Source organism: Haliotis rufescens, unplaced genomic scaffold (assembly GCF_023055435.1).
Source record: "Haliotis rufescens isolate VD_foot unplaced genomic scaffold, xgHalRufe1.0.p SCAF_18, whole genome shotgun sequence".
In the NCBI taxonomy this organism is placed as follows: Eukaryota; Metazoa; Mollusca; class Gastropoda; order Lepetellida; family Haliotidae; genus Haliotis; species Haliotis rufescens.
Window position 1 is genome coordinate 21,940,119 of NW_025963868.1, and position 20,806 is coordinate 21,960,924.

The window sequence follows — 20,806 nt, forward strand, 5'->3', positions numbered from 1 at the left end:
GCACAATGTCATGCATTGTGCAGTCAGTCCCTCCATGATGATCAGTTAGCCTATTACAGCTGTGAAGGGGACGAAGCTTTTTTTAAAACTATGTAGTTTCATATTCAAAGCTTATTGTCAAAGTACATGTTTCTCAAAGGTTGTAAATGTGAATGACAATGTTCAGAAAACAAAACTCTCAAGATTCCTTTCATTCTTGAAAGTATAACATTTATACCACTTCTGGTTGAGGGGATGTGAGTAATAATATAGTCAACAATCTCTTAGCATTCAGATTCTCCTCACAGGTTTGAAATGTTATTTACTGTCATCAGCCAAGAAGAAATCTTAATATTCCATTAATTGTAGATTTTAAAGGTGTTATCCCATTTCTGGTCAAGGTTATATGAATAATAATATAGTAAAAAAATCTCTTAAAATTAGAAATCTTGACTCAAAGTGTTCAGGCTTTGCTCACAGGTTTGAAATGTTATTTACTGTCATCAGCCTAGAAGAAATCTTAATATTCCATTAATTGTAGATTTTAAAGGTGTTATCCCATTTCTGGTCAAGGTTATATGAATAATAATATAGTAAAAAAATCTCTTAAAATTAGAAATCTTGACTCAAAGTGTTCAGGCTTTGCTCACAGGTTTGAAATGTTATTTACTGTCATCAGCCAAGAAGAAATCTTAATATTCCATTAATTGTAGATTTTAAAGGTGTTATCCCATTTCTGGTCAAGGTTATATGAATAATAATATAGTAAAAAAATCTCTTAAAATTAGAAATCTTGACTCAAAGTGTTGAGGCTTTGCTCACAGGTTTGAAATGTTATTTACTGTCATCAGCCAAGAAGAAATCTTAATATTCCATTAATTGTAGATTTTAAAGGTCTTATCCCATTTCTGGTCAAGGTTATATGAATAATAATATAGTAAAAAAATCTCTTAAAATTAGAAATCTTGACTCAAAGTGTTCAGGTTTGGCTCACAGGTTTGAAATGTTATTTACTGTCATCAGCCTAGAAGAAATCTTAATATTTCATTAATTGTAGATTTTAAAGGTGTTATCCCATTTCTGGTCAAGGTTATATGAATAATAATATGGTAGAAAATCTCTTAGAATTAGAAATATTGACCCATTGCATTCAGATTCTGCTCACAAGTTTCAAATGTTATTTACTATCAGTAGTCATGAAGAAATCTTCAGATTCCGTTAACTGTAGATTTTAAAGGTGTTATCCTATTTCTGGTCAAGGTTATATGAATAATAATATAGTAAAAAAATCTCTTAAAATTAGAAATCTTGACTCAAAGTGTTTAGGCTTTGCTCACAGGTTTGAAATGTTATTTACTGTCATCAGCCTAGAAGAAATCTTAAGATTTCATTAATTGTAGATTTTAAAGGTGTTATCCCATTTCTGGTCAAGGTTATATGAATAATAATATAGTAAAAAAATCTCTTAAAATTAGAAATCTTGACTCAAAGTGTTCAGGCTTTGCTCACAGGTTTGAAATGTTATTTACTGTCATCAGCCAAGAAGAAATCTTAATATTCCATTAATTGTAGATTTTAAAGGTCTTATCCCATTTCTGGTCAAGGTTATATGAATAATAATATAGTAAAAAAATCTCTTAAAATTAGAAATCTTGACTCAAAGTGTTCAGGTTTGGCTCACAGGTTTGAAATGTTATTTACTGTCATCAGCCTAGAAGAAATCTTAATATTTCATTAATTGTAGATTTTAAAGGTGTTATCCCATTTCTGGTCAAGGTTATATGAATAATAATATGGTAGAAAATCTCTTAGAATTAGAAATATTGACCCATTGCATTCAGATTCTGCTCACAAGTTTCAAATGTTATTTACTATCAGTAGTCATGAAGAAATCTTCAGATTCCGTTAACTGTAGATTTTAAAGGTGTTATCCTATTTCTGGTCAAGGTTATATGAATAATAATATAGTAAAAAAATCTCTTAAAATTAGAAATCTTGACTCAAAGTGTTCAGGCTTTGCTCACAGGTTTGAAATGTTATTTACTGTCATCAGCCTAGAAGAAATCTTAAGATTTCATTAATTGTAGATTTTAAAGGTGTTATCCCATTTCTGGTCAAGGTTATATGAATAATAATATAGTAAAAACATCTCTTAAAATTAGAAATCTTGACTCAAAGTGTTCAGGCTTTGCTCACAGGTTTGAAATGTTATTTACCGTCATCAGCCTAGAAGAAATCTTAAGATTTCATTAATTGTAGATTTTAAAGGTGTTATCCCATTTCTGGTCAAGGGCAGATGAATGATGATATAGTTAAAAATCTCTTAAAATTAGAGGGGGCACAGGTGGCCGTGTCTGTGCAGAGTTGCGTCCCTTGGATCCGCCAGCAACCTATGATGGTTGGTTCGAATCCCGGTTCACCCCAATAATGCTTCTAGGTTTGTCAGCACCATCACTTTGGGCTTTCCTCCCACATTAAGCTGACACACCGTGATATAACTGGAATAATGTTAAAAGTGGTGTTAAACCCAACTCACTTAAAAATTAGAAATATTGACCCATTGCATTCAGATTCTGCTCACAAACTAGAAATGTGTTTTGCTATCAGCAGCCAAGAGAAAATCTTAAGATTCCATAAATTGTAGATTTTAAAGGCGTTATCCCATTTCTGGTCAAGGTGATATGAGTATAATATAGTAGAAAATCTCTTAAAATTAGAAATACTGACCCATTACATTTAGACCTTTGTTCATAGATTTGAAATGTTATTTACTATCATAAACCGACAAGAAATCTTAAGATTCCATTAATTGTAGATTTTAAAGGCATTATTCCACTTTTGGTCAAGGTGAAATGAGTATAATATAGTCAAAAATCTCTTAAAATTAGAAATACTGACCCATTACATTTAGGCCTTTGTTCATAGATTTGAAATGTTATTTACTATCATAAACCGACAAGAAATCTTAAGATTCCATTAATTGTAGATTTTAAAGGCATTATCCCATTTCTGGTCAAGGTGATATGAGTATAATATAGTAGAAAATCTCTTAAAATTAGAAATATTGTCCTATTACATTAAGATTCAGTCCACAAGTGTGAAATATTATTTACTATCATCAACCGACAAGAAATCTTTAGATTCCATTAATTGTAGATTTTAAAGGCATTATCCCACTTCTGGTCAAGGTGATATGAGTCATTATATAGTCAAAAATCTCTTAAAATTAGAAATACTGACCCATTACATTTAGACCTTTGTTCATAGGTTTGAAATGTTATTTACTATCATCAACCGACAAGAAATTAGAAATCTTGACTCAAAGTATTCAGGCTTTGCTCACGGGCTAGAAATGTTATTTACTATCATCAGCCAAGAAGAAATCTTAAGATTCCATTAATTGTCGAGTTTATATACTTTATCCCATTTCTGGCTGAGGGGAGATGAGTAATGATATTGTAAAAAATCTCTTAAACTTAGAAATATTAACCCATAGCATCCAGAATCTGCTCACAAGCTAGAAATGTGATTTACTATCCGCAGCCAAAAGAAAATCTTCAGATTCCGTTAACTGTAGATTTTATAGGTGTTATCCCATTTCTGGTCCAGGGGATATGAGTAATAAAATAGCAAAAAATCTCTTAAAATTAGAAATATTGACCCATAACACTCAGGTTCTGCTCACAAGTTTGAAATGTGATTTACTATCATCAGCCAAGAAGAAATCTTAACATTCCATTAAGTGTAGATTGTATGATGATATTGTGTATAAAATGTCCTAGGTTGATTATGACCTGTGAACATCTGTATAGACTGATGTATTACCACCTTCCCTGGATATGTGTATTTGTCTATTTCTAGACTTGCTAAAGCCAAACTGGGGAAAGTGGAAATTGATAGTTTATACTGAAGGGTTCATTGGTCTGTTGAGGGCTCAAACAACTGAATACAGGCAAGCTACTGCTAGCACTGACCTGACACACTAGCCATAAACATGTCACAAGATGATTCCCTAATTACTACTGAGTAGTTGTCTGTTCAGATCTCTTACTGCTCAGGAGATTGTTGATACTTGAATTCCAAGGAGGAACTATCTCTATGAAGGGTGTGAGAACCTCAGTGTAAATTTAAGCAAGGTCATAAGCTCATATTGTTAATGTTGTAGCAGAAAAAAATAATTTTACTTTACTGGAATTATTTGAATTATACCTTGCTTCAAACCATCCATTCTGTCATTAGCCTTAGATATGTACGAACCCATGTAATCCTGTGACACATTAAAAGCTGCTTCTTCAGCTCTCATTCTGTTTGATAAGATATTGATATGTTGTCGTATTATGTTCACGTCGCTGTCAGGGCGGCACCAAATAAATTGTGTGAGAATGCACCAATAAAAGGTAGCAATGCTCTCTTGGAGCGAGTTTGAGAACCAACAATTTGACCTTGAAGAATAATGTTTCTGATCAAAGTAGGCCCTCCTAACATGTCTTTGAAAGTGTCGTCATGTACGCGATAAGTAAAATTCAATATAGCCCTCATATTTTCATCACAGGACATATGATTAGCCTGAAGACTAATTCTTACTAATACTTTGTACACCATGTCTGAACTCCTGAAGCAAAGACAAAAAGAAACTATTCTGCCTGACATAGATTATCAATATGTACATTTTACCTCAACATTCAAGTAGATCTCTACATTAACTATGGTAATAAGCAGTACTTCTTTGTTCTCGTTTCATTTGCCAGGTACTATACTCAACAACAAAAGTTCCTGTGACACCAATATTTTAGTGTATTTTTCAAACAAGTAAAGTTTGGTTTTCAATATTGTAGTACATGTATGGAATCTAGTCACAAAAACGCAACTGCTACAGAAAAGCATGCATTCGATGCAAAAGTTGACTTTTATGCAAGCCCCATGCATTTCACTACCCAAGAATGGGTATAAAAACATGTGCGTTAACTGGATTCCATGAGCATTGTTTAGCATCATGCTGACAACAACTACTCAGAAAAACAACAAAATTACGCAATTATTCCACATTACGAAATGCCACGCTTGTCCGAAAATGAGTGCCTGTGAGCAATTTGGTGTTTATGGCAACATTGGCAACAGACGAATGCAGTCAGACACAATCCTCAGAGTGGCAGGCCATGCGTAACCATCAATCGACAAGACAACTTGATTTGAACAATACACCTACGAAATCGATTCCAGCCAGCAACAGTGACTGCAAGAAGCATCCCTGGCCTTTGACGAATATCTTCACAAACCGTACCTCACCACCTCAGATGTGCAGGGATCGTCGCCAGAAGACCCGCCAGACGTCCCATTTTGACATGAAACCACCGTCAAGCATGTCTACACTGGTGTAGACAGCGTCTACGCTGGACGGCCATGCAGTGGGGACAAGTTCTATTCACTGACGAGTCTCGTTTTCACCTCAGCCAAAGCGATGGACGGATTAGTGTGTACCTACGTCAAGGTGAATGTTACTTCAATCGTAGTGTTATGGAAGAAGATTGGTTCGGGGGCGGCAGCATTATGGTATGGGGTGGGATTACAGCAAGACAGAGGACCTGTTTGATAGTGGTAGAGGGAAATCTCAATGGACAGCGCTACCGCGACGAGATCACTGGCCCTGTTGTTCTACCGTTTTGTCGTCATCATGGCCCAGGCATTACCTTTCAACATGACAATGCTCGGTCTCATATTGTTCGACTTGTTCAGGATTCTCTTCAACCAACCAACGTAATTGTCATCCCCTGGCCGGCTCACTCCCCAGATCTCTCACCAATCGAGCACATATGGGATGAGATGGATCGGCGCCTTCGACGTCAACCACGTGTTCCACAGACACAGCAGGAACTTCAAACATGCTCCAGCAGATATGGACAGATATCCCACAGGACTTTGTGCGACGCCTGGTCTATTCCATGAGACAAAGACATGTTGCTTGCATTGCAGCCAGAGGTGGACACACACCCTATTGATTTGTAAATTGACATTTTGGCATGTTCATGTTTTTTATGAAATCACACATTTTCTGAAGTCAATCAATCAATCTTTATTGTATGAAAGGCCATTGGCCCATATACACATACAGATAAACAATATCATTTACAGCTGTACAGCGCATTATATAATTATTGGATAACTAATATGATGCTTGACATGTAATAGAGGTATTGTAATAACAGTGGTAATAACCACAGTGGCAGCAGTAGTAGTATAAAATACAAAAGGAATTGAATGGAAATATGAAGTTTTACGTCGCAAAGGCTTTCAGCCATAGCACGACGTTCAATACAAAAGGATCTATCAGTAATATACTCATCATGTCATGACAATTTGACAATTTAAATGTATATGCATTTCTAGTAGAAACAAACAGACAAAAATGAAATGTAGATACTCCTGATCTAGATGCGAAAGTTTCAAAACAACTAATTATTTCTGGACATATCGGATTTACTAAGTAATTTACTACGCACTCATAGACTTTGATAGATGTATTGTAATATCTTAGTTAATTTTTTACTAGGGATACCATTAAAAGATAATATTTTGTTCATGGAATAGTGGTTCTTAGTGATATCAGGCATATATTTCAATCTTAGGTTGTCGTAAATTGGACATATAAACAAAAAGTGTAATTCGTTTTCAATATGGTTTTCGCAGAATGGACAAAAACGCATATCCTTAGGAATAGAGGAGAAGCGATCCCTGTTGCACATCAAATCATTTAACCCTAGCCTGAGTTTAATAAATGTGTCTCTAATTTTTATCTCTGTTATAGTATGCAGGTAAACCTCTGGTGTTAGACAATATTTAAAGGTTTTATAGACGTCGTAGCGTGTACTGTTATCTAGTGACGACCTCCAGTTTTGAGTAAACATATCAATTGCTACCTGCTTAAAAGAGCTAAGAAAATACATTTTGTCTCCAACGCTTTGATTTAGCCAAACATATCCAAATCCGAGAGAGAAGAGTAAATGCTTAATGTTTGATGCCCAGGTTACGTAACCAACACTTTCACGATAGACAATCATTTCGTAGCATTTTCTTGGGATTCGTTCCCGCGACATCTCTGTTATTTTGAGCCAGTATCTGAGTAAACGTAAATATGAACAAATATATAACGGGTATCTACCACATTCGCCATAGACCATATGACTTGGAGCTGATTCAGAAACATTTAGTATGACAAATTAAACCATTTGAACATTTACAGGAGTCTTTTATCTGTTGCAAACAGAAATTGTTTCAGATTTGGTAAAAAACATAACTTTGCATTAAATCTTATTTAATGTCACAGGAACTTTTGTTCACAGTATATATTATTACTTATATGGCCTTGACCAGAAAAAGGGAGAACACCTGTAAAATCTACAGTTAATGGAATCTTAAGATTTTCTTTCAGCTGATGATAGTAAAAAACATTTCAAACTTGTGGACAGAATCTGAATGTAATGGGTCAATATTTCTAATTTTATGAGATTTTATACTGCATATCATATAATGGGTAGGTTTCTCAGCAGAATAAAGCCAATGGATAAAAACGATATCCGTTGGGGTCATATGCGGATAGAGATGCAATTGTCAAAGGTCAAGTTGGGACTACTTTCACTGTTTATAAACAAACATGGCATCGCCCTTGTCATTCGGGGATCAAGTCAGAATTAACCATCGGGAATCTGGAGAAATATCAATTACTATGTATTTAACAAGCCAAGGCTCACTAAATACAATGTTTATTCCTAATACAGGATATTTACCATCCCAAAACACACTCGCGTGATAACCTCTATTTATCACTCATATCACCTCAACCATAAGTGGGGGCAGTCGGGTAGCCTAGTGGTTAAAACATTGGCTCGTGACGCCGAAGACCTGGGTTGATTCCCAATATGGGTACAATGAGTGAAGCCCATTTCTGGTGTCCCCCAGTGATATTGCTGGAATATTGCTAAAAGCAGCATAAAACCATAGTCACTTACTCGCTCAACCATAAATGGAATAACACCTTTAAAATCTACAGTTAATGGAATCTTAAGATTTGTTCTCGGCTGATGATAATAAATAACATTTCGCACTTGTGAGTAGAATGTGAATGCAATGGGTTAATACTGTTAATTTTACAAGATTTTTGACTATATTAAGACTCATATTGCCTCGACCATAAATGGAATAATGCCTTTAAAATCCACAATTAATGGAATCTTAAGATTTCTTGTCGGTTGATGATAGTAAATAATATTTCGCACTTGTTGACAGAATCTTTATGTAATGGGTCAATATTTCTAATTTTAAGAGATTTTTGACTATATTATGACTCATATCAGCTTGACCAGAAGTGGGATAATGCCTTTAAAATCTACATTTAATGGAATTTTAAGATTTCTTGTCGGTTGATGATAGTAAATAATATTTCGCACTTGTGAGCATAATCTTTATGTAATGGGTCAATATTTCTAATTTTAAGAGATTTTTGACTATATTATGACTCATATCACCTTGACCAAAAGTGGAATAATGCCTTTCAAAATCTACAATTAATAGAATCTTAAGATTTCTTGTCGGTTGATGATAGTAAATAACATTTCAAACCTATGAACAAAGGTTTGAATGTAATGGGTCAATATTTCTAATTTTAAGAGATTTTTGACTATATTATGACTCATATCACCTTGACCAGAAGTGGGATAATGCCTTTAAAATCTACAATTAATGGAATCTTAAGATTTCTTGTCAGTTGGTGATAGTGAATAATATTTCGCACTTGTGGACAGAATCTGAATGTAATGGGTCAATAATACTAATTTTAAGAGATTTTTGACTATATTATGACTCATATCAGCTTGACCAGAAGTGGGATAATGACTTTAAAATCTACAATTAATGGAATCTTAAGATTTCTTGTCAGTTGGTGATAGTGAATAATATTTCGCATTTGTGGACAGAATCTGAATGTATTGGGTGAATATTTCTAATTTTAAGAGATTTTTGACTATATTATGACCCATATCAGCTTGACCAGAAGTGGGATAATGCCTTTAAAATCTACAATTAATGGAATCTTAAGATTTCTTGTCGGTTGATGATAGTAAATAATATTTCACACTTGTGGACAGAATCTGAATGTAATGGATCAATATTTCTAATTTTAAGAGATTTTTGACTATATTATGACTCATATCACCTTGACCAGAAGTGGGATAATGCCTTTAAAATCTACATTTAATGGAATTTTAAGATTTCTTGTCAGTTGGTGATAGTGAATAATATTTCACACTTGTGGACAGAATCTTTATGTAATGGGTCAATATTTCTAATTTTAAGAGATTTTTGACTATATTATGACTCATATCACCTTGACGAAAAGTGGAATAATGCCTTTCAAAATCTACAATTAATGGAATCTTAAGATTTCTTGTCGGTTGATGATAGTAAATAACATTTCAAACCTATGAACAAAGGTCTAAATGTAATGGGTCAATATTTCTAATTTTAAGAGATTTTTGACTATATTATGACTCATATCAGCTTGACCAGAAGTGGGATAATGCCTTTAAAATCTACAATTAATGGAATCTTAAGATTTCTTGTCAGTTGGTGATAGTGAATAATATTTCACACTTGTGGACAGAATCTTTATGTAATGGGTCAATATTTCTAATTTTAAGAGATTTTTGACTATATTATGACTCATATCAGCTTGACCAGAAGTGGGATAATGCCTTTAAAATCTACAATTAATGGAATCTTAAGATTTCTTGTCAGTTGGTGATAGTGAATAATATTTCGCACTTGTGGACAGAATCTTTATGTAATGGGTCAATATTTCTAATTTTAAGAGATTTTTGACTATATTATGACTCAAATCAGCTTGACCAGAAGTGGGATAATGCCTTTAAAATCTACATTTAATGGAATTTTAAGATTTCTTGTCGGTTGATGATAGTAAATAATATTTCGCACTTGTGAGCAGAATCTTTATGTAATGGGTCAATATTTCTAATTTTAAGAGATTTTTGACTATATTATGACTCATATCACCTTGACCAAAAGTGGAATAATGCCTTTCAAAATCTACAATTAATAGAATCTTAAGATTTCTTGTCGGTTGATGATAGTAAATAACATTTCAAACCTATGAACAAAGGTTTGAATGTAATGGGTCAATATTTCTAATTTTAAGAGATTTTTGACTATATTATGACTCATATCACCTTGACCAGAAGTGGGATAATGCCTTTAAAATCTACAATTAATGGAATCTTAAGATTTCTTGTCAGTTGGTGATAGTGAATAATATTTCGCACTTGTGGACAGAATCTGAATGTAATGGGTCAATAATACTAATTTTAAGAGATTTTTGACTATATTATGACTCATATCAGCTTGACCAGAAGTGGGATAATGACTTTAAAATCTACAATTAATGGAATCTTAAGATTTCTTGTCAGTTGGTGATAGTGAATAATATTTCGCACTTGTGGACAGAATCTGAATGTAATGGGTGAATATTTCTAATTTTAAGAGATTTTTGACTATATTATGACCCATATCAGCTTGACCAGAAGTGGGATAATGCCTTTAAAATCTACAATTAATGGAATCTTAAGATTTCTTGTCGGTTGATGATAGTAAATAATATTTCACACTTGTGGACAGAATCTGAATGTAATGGATCAATATTTCTAATTTTAAGAGATTTTTGACTATATTATGACTCATATCACCTTGACCAGAAGTGGGATAATGCCTTTAAAATCTACATTTAATGGAATTTTAAGATTTCTTGTCAGTTGGTGATAGTGAATAATATTTCACACTTGTGGACAGAATCTTTATGTAATGGGTCAATATTTCTAATTTTAAGAGATTTTTGACTATATTATGACTCATATCAGCTTGACCAGAAGTGGGATAATGCCTTTAAAATCTACAATTAATGGAATCTTAAGATTTCTTGTCAGTTGGTGATAGTGAATAATATTTCGCACTTGTGGACAGAATCTTTATGTAATGGGTCAATATTTCTAATTTTAAGAGATTTTTGACTATATTATGACTCAAATCAGCTTGACCAGAAGTGGGATAATGCCTTTAAAATCTACATTTAATGGAATTTTAAGATTTCTTGTCGGTTGATGATAGTAAATAATATTTCGCACTTGTGAGCAGAATCTTTATGTAATGGGTCAATATTTCTAATTTTAAGAGATTTTTGACTATATTATGACTCATATCACCTTGACCAAAAGTGGAATAATGCCTTTCAAAATCTACAATTAATAGAATCTTAAGATTTCTTGTCGGTTGATGATAGTAAATAACATTTCAAACCTATGAACAAAGGTTTGAATGTAATGGGTCAATATTTCTAATTTTAAGAGATTTTTGACTATATTATGACTCATATCACCTTGACCAGAAGTGGGATAATGCCTTTAAAATCTACAATTAATGGAATCTTAAGATTTCTTGTCAGTTGGTGATAGTGAATAATATTTCGCACTTGTGGACAGAATCTGAATGTAATGGGTCAATAATACTAATTTTAAGAGATTTTTGACTATATTATGACTCATATCAGCTTGACCAGAAGTGGGATAATGACTTTAAAATCTACAATTAATGGAATCTTAAGATTTCTTGTCAGTTGGTGATAGTGAATAATATTTCGCACTTGTGGACAGAATCTGAATGTAATGGGTGAATATTTCTAATTTTAAGAGATTTTTGACTATATTATGACCCATATCAGCTTGACCAGAAGTGGGATAATGCCTTTAAAATCTACAATTAATGGAATCTTAAGATTTCTTGTCGGTTGATGATAGTAAATAATATTTCACACTTGTGGACAGAATCTGAATGTAATGGATCAATATTTCTAATTTTAAGAGATTTTTGACTATATTATGACTCATATCACCTTGACCAGAAGTGGGATAATGCCTTTAAAATCTACATTTAATGGAATTTTAAGATTTCTTGTCAGTTGGTGATAGTGAATAATATTTCACACTTGTGGACAGAATCTTTATGTAATGGGTCAATATTTCTAATTTTAAGAGATTTTTGACTATATTATGACTCATATCACCTTGACGAAAAGTGGAATAATGCCTTTCAAAATCTACAATTAATGGAATCTTAAGATTTCTTGTCGGTTGATGATAGTAAATAACATTTCAAACCTATGAACAAAGGTTTGAATGTAATGGGTCAATATTTCTAATTTTAAGAGATTTTTGACTATATTATGACTCATATCACCTTGACCAGAAGTGGGATAATGCCTTTAAAATCTACAATTAATGGAATCTTAAGATTTCTTGTCAGTTGGTGATAGTGAATAATATTTCGCACTTGTGGACAGAATCTGAATGTAATGGGTCAATAATACTAATTTTAAGAGATTTTTGACTATATTATGACTCATATCAGCTTGACCAGAAGTGGGATAATGACTTTAAAATCTACAATTAATGGAATCTTAAGATTTCTTGTCAGTTGGTGATAGTGAATAATATTTCGCACTTGTGGACAGAATCTGAATGTAATGGGTGAATATTTCTAATTTTAAGAGATTTTTGACTATATTATGACCCATATCAGCTTGACCAGAAGTGGGATAATGCCTTTAAAATCTACAATTAATGGAATCTTAAGATTTCTTGTCGGTTGATGATAGTAAATAATATTTCACACTTGTGGACAGAATCTGAATGTAATGGATCAATATTTCTAATTTTAAGAGATTTTTGACTATATTATGACTCATATCACCTTGACCAGAAGTGGGATAATGCCTTTAAAATCTACATTTAATGGAATTTTAAGATTTCTTGTCAGTTGGTGATAGTGAATAATATTTCACACTTGTGGACAGAATCTTTATGTAATGGGTCAATATTTCTAATTTTAAGAGATTTTTGACTATATTATGACTCATATCAGCTTGACCAGAAGTGGGATAATGCCTTTAAAATCTACAATTAATGGAATCTTAAGATTTCTTGTCAGTTGGTGATAGTGAATAATATTTCGCACTTGTGGACAGAATCTTTATGTAATGGGTCAATATTTCTAATTTTAAGAGATTTTTGACTATATTATGACTCAAATCAGCTTGACCAGAAGTGGGATAATGCCTTTAAAATCTACATTTAATGGAATTTTAAGATTTCTTGTCGGTTGATGATAGTAAATAATATTTCGCACTTGTGAGCAGAATCTTTATGTAATGGGTCAATATTTCTAATTTTAAGAGATTTTTGACTATATTATGACTCATATCACCTTGACCAAAAGTGGAATAATGCCTTTCAAAATCTACAATTAATAGAATCTTAAGATTTCTTGTCGGTTGATGATAGTAAATAACATTTCAAACCTATGAACAAAGGTTTGAATGTAATGGGTCAATATTTCTAATTTTAAGAGATTTTTGACTATATTATGACTCATATCACCTTGACCAGAAGTGGGATAATGCCTTTAAAATCTACAATTAATGGAATCTTAAGATTTCTTGTCAGTTGGTGATAGTGAATAATATTTCGCACTTGTGGACAGAATCTGAATGTAATGGGTCAATAATACTAATTTTAAGAGATTTTTGACTATATTATGACTCATATCAGCTTGACCAGAAGTGGGATAATGACTTTAAAATCTACAATTAATGGAATCTTAAGATTTCTTGTCAGTTGGTGATAGTGAATAATATTTCGCACTTGTGGACAGAATCTGAATGTAATGGGTGAATATTTCTAATTTTAAGAGATTTTTGACTATATTATGACCCATATCAGCTTGACCAGAAGTGGGATAATGACTTTAAAATCTACAATTAATGGAATCTTAAGATTTCTTGTCGGTTGATGATAGTAAATAATATTTCACACTTGTGGACAGAATCTGAATGTAATGGATCAATATTTCTAATTTTAAGAGATTTTTGACTATATTATGACTCATATCACCTTGACCAGAAGTGGGATAATGCCTTTAAAATCTACATTTAATGGAATTTTAAGATTTCTTGTCAGTTGGTGATAGTGAATAATATTTCACACTTGTGGACAGAATCTTTATGTAATGGGTCAATATTTCTAATTTTAAGAGATTTTTGACTATATTATGACTCATATCACCTTGACGAAAAGTGGAATAATGCCTTTCAAAATCTACAATTAATGGAATCTTAAGATTTCTTGTCGGTTGATGATAGTAAATAACATTTCAAACCTATGAACAAAGGTTTGAATGTAATGGGTCAATATTTCTAATTTTAAGAGATTTTTGACTATATTATGACTCATATCAGCTTGACCAGAAGTGGGATAATGCCTTTAAAATCTACAATTAATGGAATCTTAAGATTTCTTGTCAGTTGGTGATAGTGAATAATATTTCGCACTTGTGGACAGAATCTTTATGTAATGGGTCAATATTTCTAATTTTAAGAGATTTTTGACTATATTATGACTCATATCAGCTTGACCAGAAGTGGGATAATGCCTTTAAAATCTACAATTAATGGAATCTTAAGATTTCTTGTCAGTTGGTGATAGTGAATAATATTTCGCACTTGTGGACAGAATCTTTATGTAATGGGTCAATATTTCTAATTTTAAGAGATTTTTGACTATATTATGACTCAAATCAGCTTGACCAGAAGTGGGATAATGCCTTTAAAATCTACATTTAATGGAATTTTAAGATTTCTTGTCGGTTGATGATAGTAAATAATATTTCGCACTTGTGAGCAGAATCTTTATGTAATGGGTCAATATTTCTAATTTTAAGAGATTTTTGACTATATTATGACTCATATCACCTTGACGAAAAGTGGAATAATGCCTTTCAAAATCTACAATTAATGGAATCTTAAGATTTCTTGTCGGTTGATGATAGTAAATAACATTTCAAACCTATGAACAAAGGTTTGAATGTAATGGGTCAATATTTCTAATTTTAAGAGATTTTTGACTATATTATGACCCATATCAGCTTGACCAGAAGTGGGATAATGCCTTTAAAATCTACATTTAATGGAATTTTAAGATTTCTTGTCCGTTGGTGATAGTGAATAATATTTCACACTTGTGGACAGAATCTTTATGTAATGGGTCAATATTTCTAATTTTAAGAGATTTTTGACTATATTATGACTCATATCACCTTGACGAAAAGTGGAATAATGCCTTTCAAAATCTACAATTAATGGAATCTTAAGATTTCTTGTCGGTTGATGATAGTAAATAACATTTCAAACCTATGAACAAAGGTTTGAATGTAATGGGTCAATATTTCTAATTTTAAGAGATTTTTGACTATATTATGACCCATATCAGCTTGACCAGAAGTGGGATAATGCCTTTAAAATCTACATTTAATGGAATTTTAAGATTTCTTGTCCGTTGGTGATAGTGAATAATATTTCACACTTGTGGACAGAATCTTTATGTAATGGGTCAATATTTCTAATTTTAAGAGATTTTTGACTATATTATGACTCATATCACCTTGACGAAAAGTGGAATAATGCCTTTCAAAATCTACAATTAATGGAATCTTAAGATTTCTTGTCGGTTGATGATAGTAAATAACATTTCAAACCTATGAACAAAGGTTTGAATGTAATGGGTCAATATTTCTAATTTTAAGAGATTTTTTACTATATTATGACTCATATCAGCTTGACCAGAAGTGGGATAATGACTTTAAAATCTACAATTAATGGAATCTTAAGATTTCTTGTCAGTTGGTGATAGTGAATAATATTTCGCACTTGTGGACAGAATCTGAATGTAATGGGTCAATAATACTAATTTTAAGAGATTTTTGACTATATTATGACTCATATCAGCTTGACCAGAAGTGGGATAATGACTTTAAAATCTACAGTTAATGGAATCTTAAGATTTCTTGTCAGTTGGTGATAGTGAATAATATTTCGCACTTGTGGACAGAATCTGAATGTAATGGGTGAATATTTCTAATTTTAAGAGATTTTTGACTATATTATGACTCATATCACCTTGACCAGAAGTGGGATAATGCCTTTAAAATCTACATTTAATGGAATTTTAAGATTTCTTGTCAGTTGGTGATAGTGAATAATATTTCACACTTGTGGACAGAATCTTTATGTAATGGGTCAATATTTCTAATTTTAAGAGATTTTTGACTATATTATGACTCATATCAGCTTGACCAGAAGTGGGATAATGCCTTTAAAATCTACATTTAATGGAATTTTAAGATTTCTTGTCGGATGGTGATAGTAAATAATATTTCACACTTGTGGACAGAATTTTAATGTAATGGGTCAATATTTCTAATTTTAAGAGATTTTTTACTATATTATGACTCATATCAGCTTGACCAGAAGTGGGATAATGCCTTTAAAATCCACAATTAATGGAATCTTAAGATTTCTTGTCGGTTGATGATAGTAAATAATATTTCGCACTTGTGGACAGAATCTGAATGTAATGGGTCAATATTTCTAATTTTAAGAGATTTTTTACTATATTATGACTCATATCAGCTTGACCAGAAGTGGGATAATGCCTTTAAAATCTACATTTAATGGAATTTTAAGATTTCTTGTCGGTTGATGATAGTAAATAATATCTCACACTTGTGAGCAGAATCTTTATGTAATGGGTCAGTATTTCTAATTTTAAGAGATTTTTGACTATATTATGACTCGTATCACCTTGACCAAAAGTGGAATAATGCCTTTCAAAATCTACAATTAATGGAATCTTAAGATTTCTTGTCGGTTGATGATAGTAAATGATATTTCGCACTTGTGGACAGAATCTGAATGTAATGGGTCAATATTTCTAATTTTAAGAGATTTTTGACTATATTATGACTCATATCAGCTTGACCAGAAGTGGGATAATGCCTTTAAAATCTACATTTAATGGAATTTTAAGATTTCTTGTCGCTTGATGATAGTAAATAATATTTCGCACTTATGAGCAGAATCTTAATGTAATGGGTCAATACTGCTATTTATAAGAGACCTTTTACTATATAATCACTCATGTCCCTTTGACCAGAAATGGGATAGCCCTTTCACATGTACAAATAATGGAATACTTGTAGCTGATTTTTATTAATTATCGATTAGATATTTACCCTTGTATTACTGTAATCAAACCGTGCAGAAGCGGCATAACACCTTTAAAATTTATTAACTGTTGAATATTTATAATTTATTTTAGCTTTTGAAAGTGATTAGGACAACAAACTTAGCAAATATTGAGGGAGGTCATGAGTGGTACTTTTATAGGGAATATTATACCAGTAAGTGTGTTACACAAGGAGTGTCAGAATTCAGAAATTCTTGTATTTACCGAGTGAGGGTGAAGGTAATACATGGATTCTTACATGAGTTTTGTAAAACAGAATATGTACTGTGTTTATCCACGTTTATCCACGTAAAGCCAATCGCCAAGCACGGGTACTATCTTATTCCGTGTATTTTACCTTACCTTCCGCTGTCAGGGGTGCGATTGGTTAGCCTATTGGTGAAAGCGTTCGCTCGTCACGTCGAAGGCCCGGGTTCGATTCCCATCATGTGTTCAATGAGTAAACCCTATTTCTGGTGTCCCGTGCCATGATACTCCAGGAATGCTGCTAAAAGCAGTGTAAATACATATTCACCCACTTACTCACTCCTTATGCAGACGTCTATCCACTAGACCACTCAGGCAGTTGATTTCGTGTAGAAGTGGTCCCCAGCAACACATGCTTAATTTTAATTGTCTTACTAGGTGACTTCATGGATCGGAGGTTCAACGTCCTCCGACGTGCTGGATGTTTGCTTATAATATCAATCACTATTTTGCTCACTGCCCATGTGGACCAACATTTTACTGCAAGAACCAGTAACAGCAAAGCTGACCATGCAGGTAATATTCCCATGATCCGGATGGGTAGTCCGGCTTAGAATCGTATAATAAGAGGCGACTAACGAGCCTCGGGTAGTCAGGTTCGTTATTTGGTTGATTGCGAGACATCGTACATGTCGGCGTGGGACGTTGTTCATACTTAAACCAATCGTTTATTTACATGTATTTATATCGGGGTACATGACACACAATTAACGAAGTCACTATACAAGCATGCCCACCCGGTCCATCGATTGTGGTGCCCGTGAAGACCCGAGGTAGAATAGGTCTTTTCAGCAATCCATGCTTGCCCTAAAAGGCGACTATGCTTCTCGTAAAAGGCAACTAACGGGATCGGGTGGTCTGGCTCACTGACTTGGTTGATGCATGTCATCGTATCCCAAATGCATGGATCGTTGCTCATGATGTCTATCACTGGATTGTCCGTGTTGTCTGGTCCAGACTCGATTATTTACAGACCGCCGTCATATAGCTGGAATATTGCTCAGTGCGGCGTTAAACAACCAACCAACCAACCATCGATTGTCGCCTAACATGACAAGCGAAGCGGTGGGTATATTTTAAGCAATGCCCAACATAGACATACACAATGCACTGTCCATGGATCATCGTGATTTTAGGCTAGATATATAAATATATTATTTCGACTTGCTTCAATATATCTTTCCTTTATTTCAAATTGAAGCTGCCTGGTTCCTAAAACACTATGGAGTAACTATATACTCCTTTCTGTTAGGTCTGGATTACCGGTGCATGCATGCATGAGGAGTCATATCCGTCTTACCGCTTATATCTGTTAGTTATACATTTATATTTATACATTTATTATAAATTTGCACACCAAACTTCTGAGCTTGCATTACCTGCATCATGTATATGTGATAGGGTTAAGTTAAGGAGGTATTTGAGGTTACCACTAACTTGTATATATGTGGGTAGAATGCCATTCTGAAACAATCGTCAATATCCAGCTTGGATACTTCTTAGCATGTTTCAAAGCTTACATTGGTCTGCATCTACAGCATTCTGAAGTATGTATAATATAATACATCCGATACAAACCCTCTATCGTTATCTATCGTTCTGAGTGATGTATAGTTTATATCCGATATACAAACTCCCCCGCGTCTTTCATTTATAATGATGTATATAACATGTCTGACACCCCGCGTTTCATTCTGAGTAATGTATATTTTATGTCCGATGTACCTGTGTACTTTCCCGTAACTTTGTAAAGAGGAATGATAAAACACTTTCATCTTGTGTAATTTTCGCCTCAATCTTCTGGCAAACCATATACAATTAACCCATCGAACTAATTAAAAGAAGTGGAAAGAGCTTGTCTAAATGCAGAGGCAAGTGAAATAATTGTTTTGAAATTATATAAATATGATTTCTCACATCTACTCATGTGTGAATTACAAGGATTCCCTTCAGCACAGTTACATTAAATAAATTAATGAGGATACATGTTTTGCATTTCTATTCACATCGTGGGATTGGAGGAGACCGCACGTTAATTTGGGCCACAAACAACAGAATTACGGAAAATTGTTTACAGTTACAAACAAAACAAAATCTAAATGGAATGCATAATGTGTCGAGGCTCTTTTATTTAACGGCCACAATCCGAAATATTTCAGAAACCCCTCAAGCACCGCCTTTACTTTTTTAATATGGACGATTCCATTCCATTCTATATACTATTGTGACCACAATGTGATGTAGAAACACATCCTTGATTTCAATTATTGATCTAATTATAACATAATTTGTTAAAAGAAATATCGCAGACACTGACATTTGTGCATAAATGTGAATTGCCGCACAGAAAGGCGTGTGAATATTTGTCAAGTACAAAATAACAAAATAATAATAATACCTGAAGATGTTTCCAATTTATAGTGAAGAATTTAATGTGCGTTATTTATTTGGAATGGGACATGGAAATATACAGAAGATCATATTCAGTACGGTCCCACCCAAAATATAAACTAAATCATATTCCGCATATATATCGCCATGTGTTTTAGAGCTAACCGAAAGCATTACCGCAGTAAATGGGGTTTTGCGAAATTGTGGACTGTTTATCCCAGTTCTGGTCGTATCCCAGTTCTGGTCGCTACAAACGTTTAGCTTACTGCAATTGATGTCAGAATGAATAATATGACCCGAGTGATTTGATTGAGTAACATTATTCAACATTTCAACGTAAACTCAACAGGGGCTGTTCATAATGTCGAGGTCTCTGTGTAGGCTATTAAACATATTACCAACAAACATTTTCCGAGCAGGTGCCGAACAAAATTGATTTTAATTAATTGGTCTGAGAGACAAATTTATTAAAGAATTTGGATGCGCCATGAGACCCCCCGATAGTAAACTATATGCGGTGATTATTATTATTATTATTATTATTATTATTTCCTATAAACCATTCTATCTGTTTTCTTGCAGAATAGAGTCGAATGTTACTGTGGAAACAGCATCAAAAGTGGATATGAGATGGTATCAGATGATGAATGTTCACACAAGTGTGCTGGTGACACCGGGACAATGTGCGGGGGCGCCTGGAGGGTCTCCGTCTATAAAATCCCTGTTAATGCATAGGCCATCGGTGATTCTTCCGTGAATGTTGAGACGAGTCGACCACGTGGCCTGCATCACTTCGGGCTTTCCTCCAACATTAATATGACACGCCGCGATATAACTGTAATACTGTTAACAGTTGCGTTAAACCCAACTCACTCACTCACTCGGACGGATATCATCACAATACTCGCCTCGAAATTGCAGAGTTGCTGTAACGTGAATATTGAAGGAATTCGTTAACAAACTATTTGTTAAGAAACACAATAGAGGTCGACACAGAG

At 33.3% G+C, this 20,806-nt stretch overlaps 1 protein-coding gene across 1 annotated transcript in view; it reads left to right on the forward strand.

Annotated features, from left to right (window-relative positions):
* Positions 1 to 20,572, forward strand: part of LOC125381536 (WSC domain-containing protein 2-like) — a 45,109-nt gene extending 24,537 nt beyond the window's left edge. Inside the window, exon 3 of the mRNA XM_048398411.1 lies at positions 20,391 to 20,572. Within this exon, the coding sequence (XP_048254368.1) occupies positions 20,391 to 20,543 (153 nt within the window). The 3' untranslated portion in view covers positions 20,544 to 20,572. The remainder of the gene's footprint in view (positions 1 to 20,390) is intronic.
* The last annotated feature ends 234 nt before the right edge of the window (positions 20,573 to 20,806 follow it).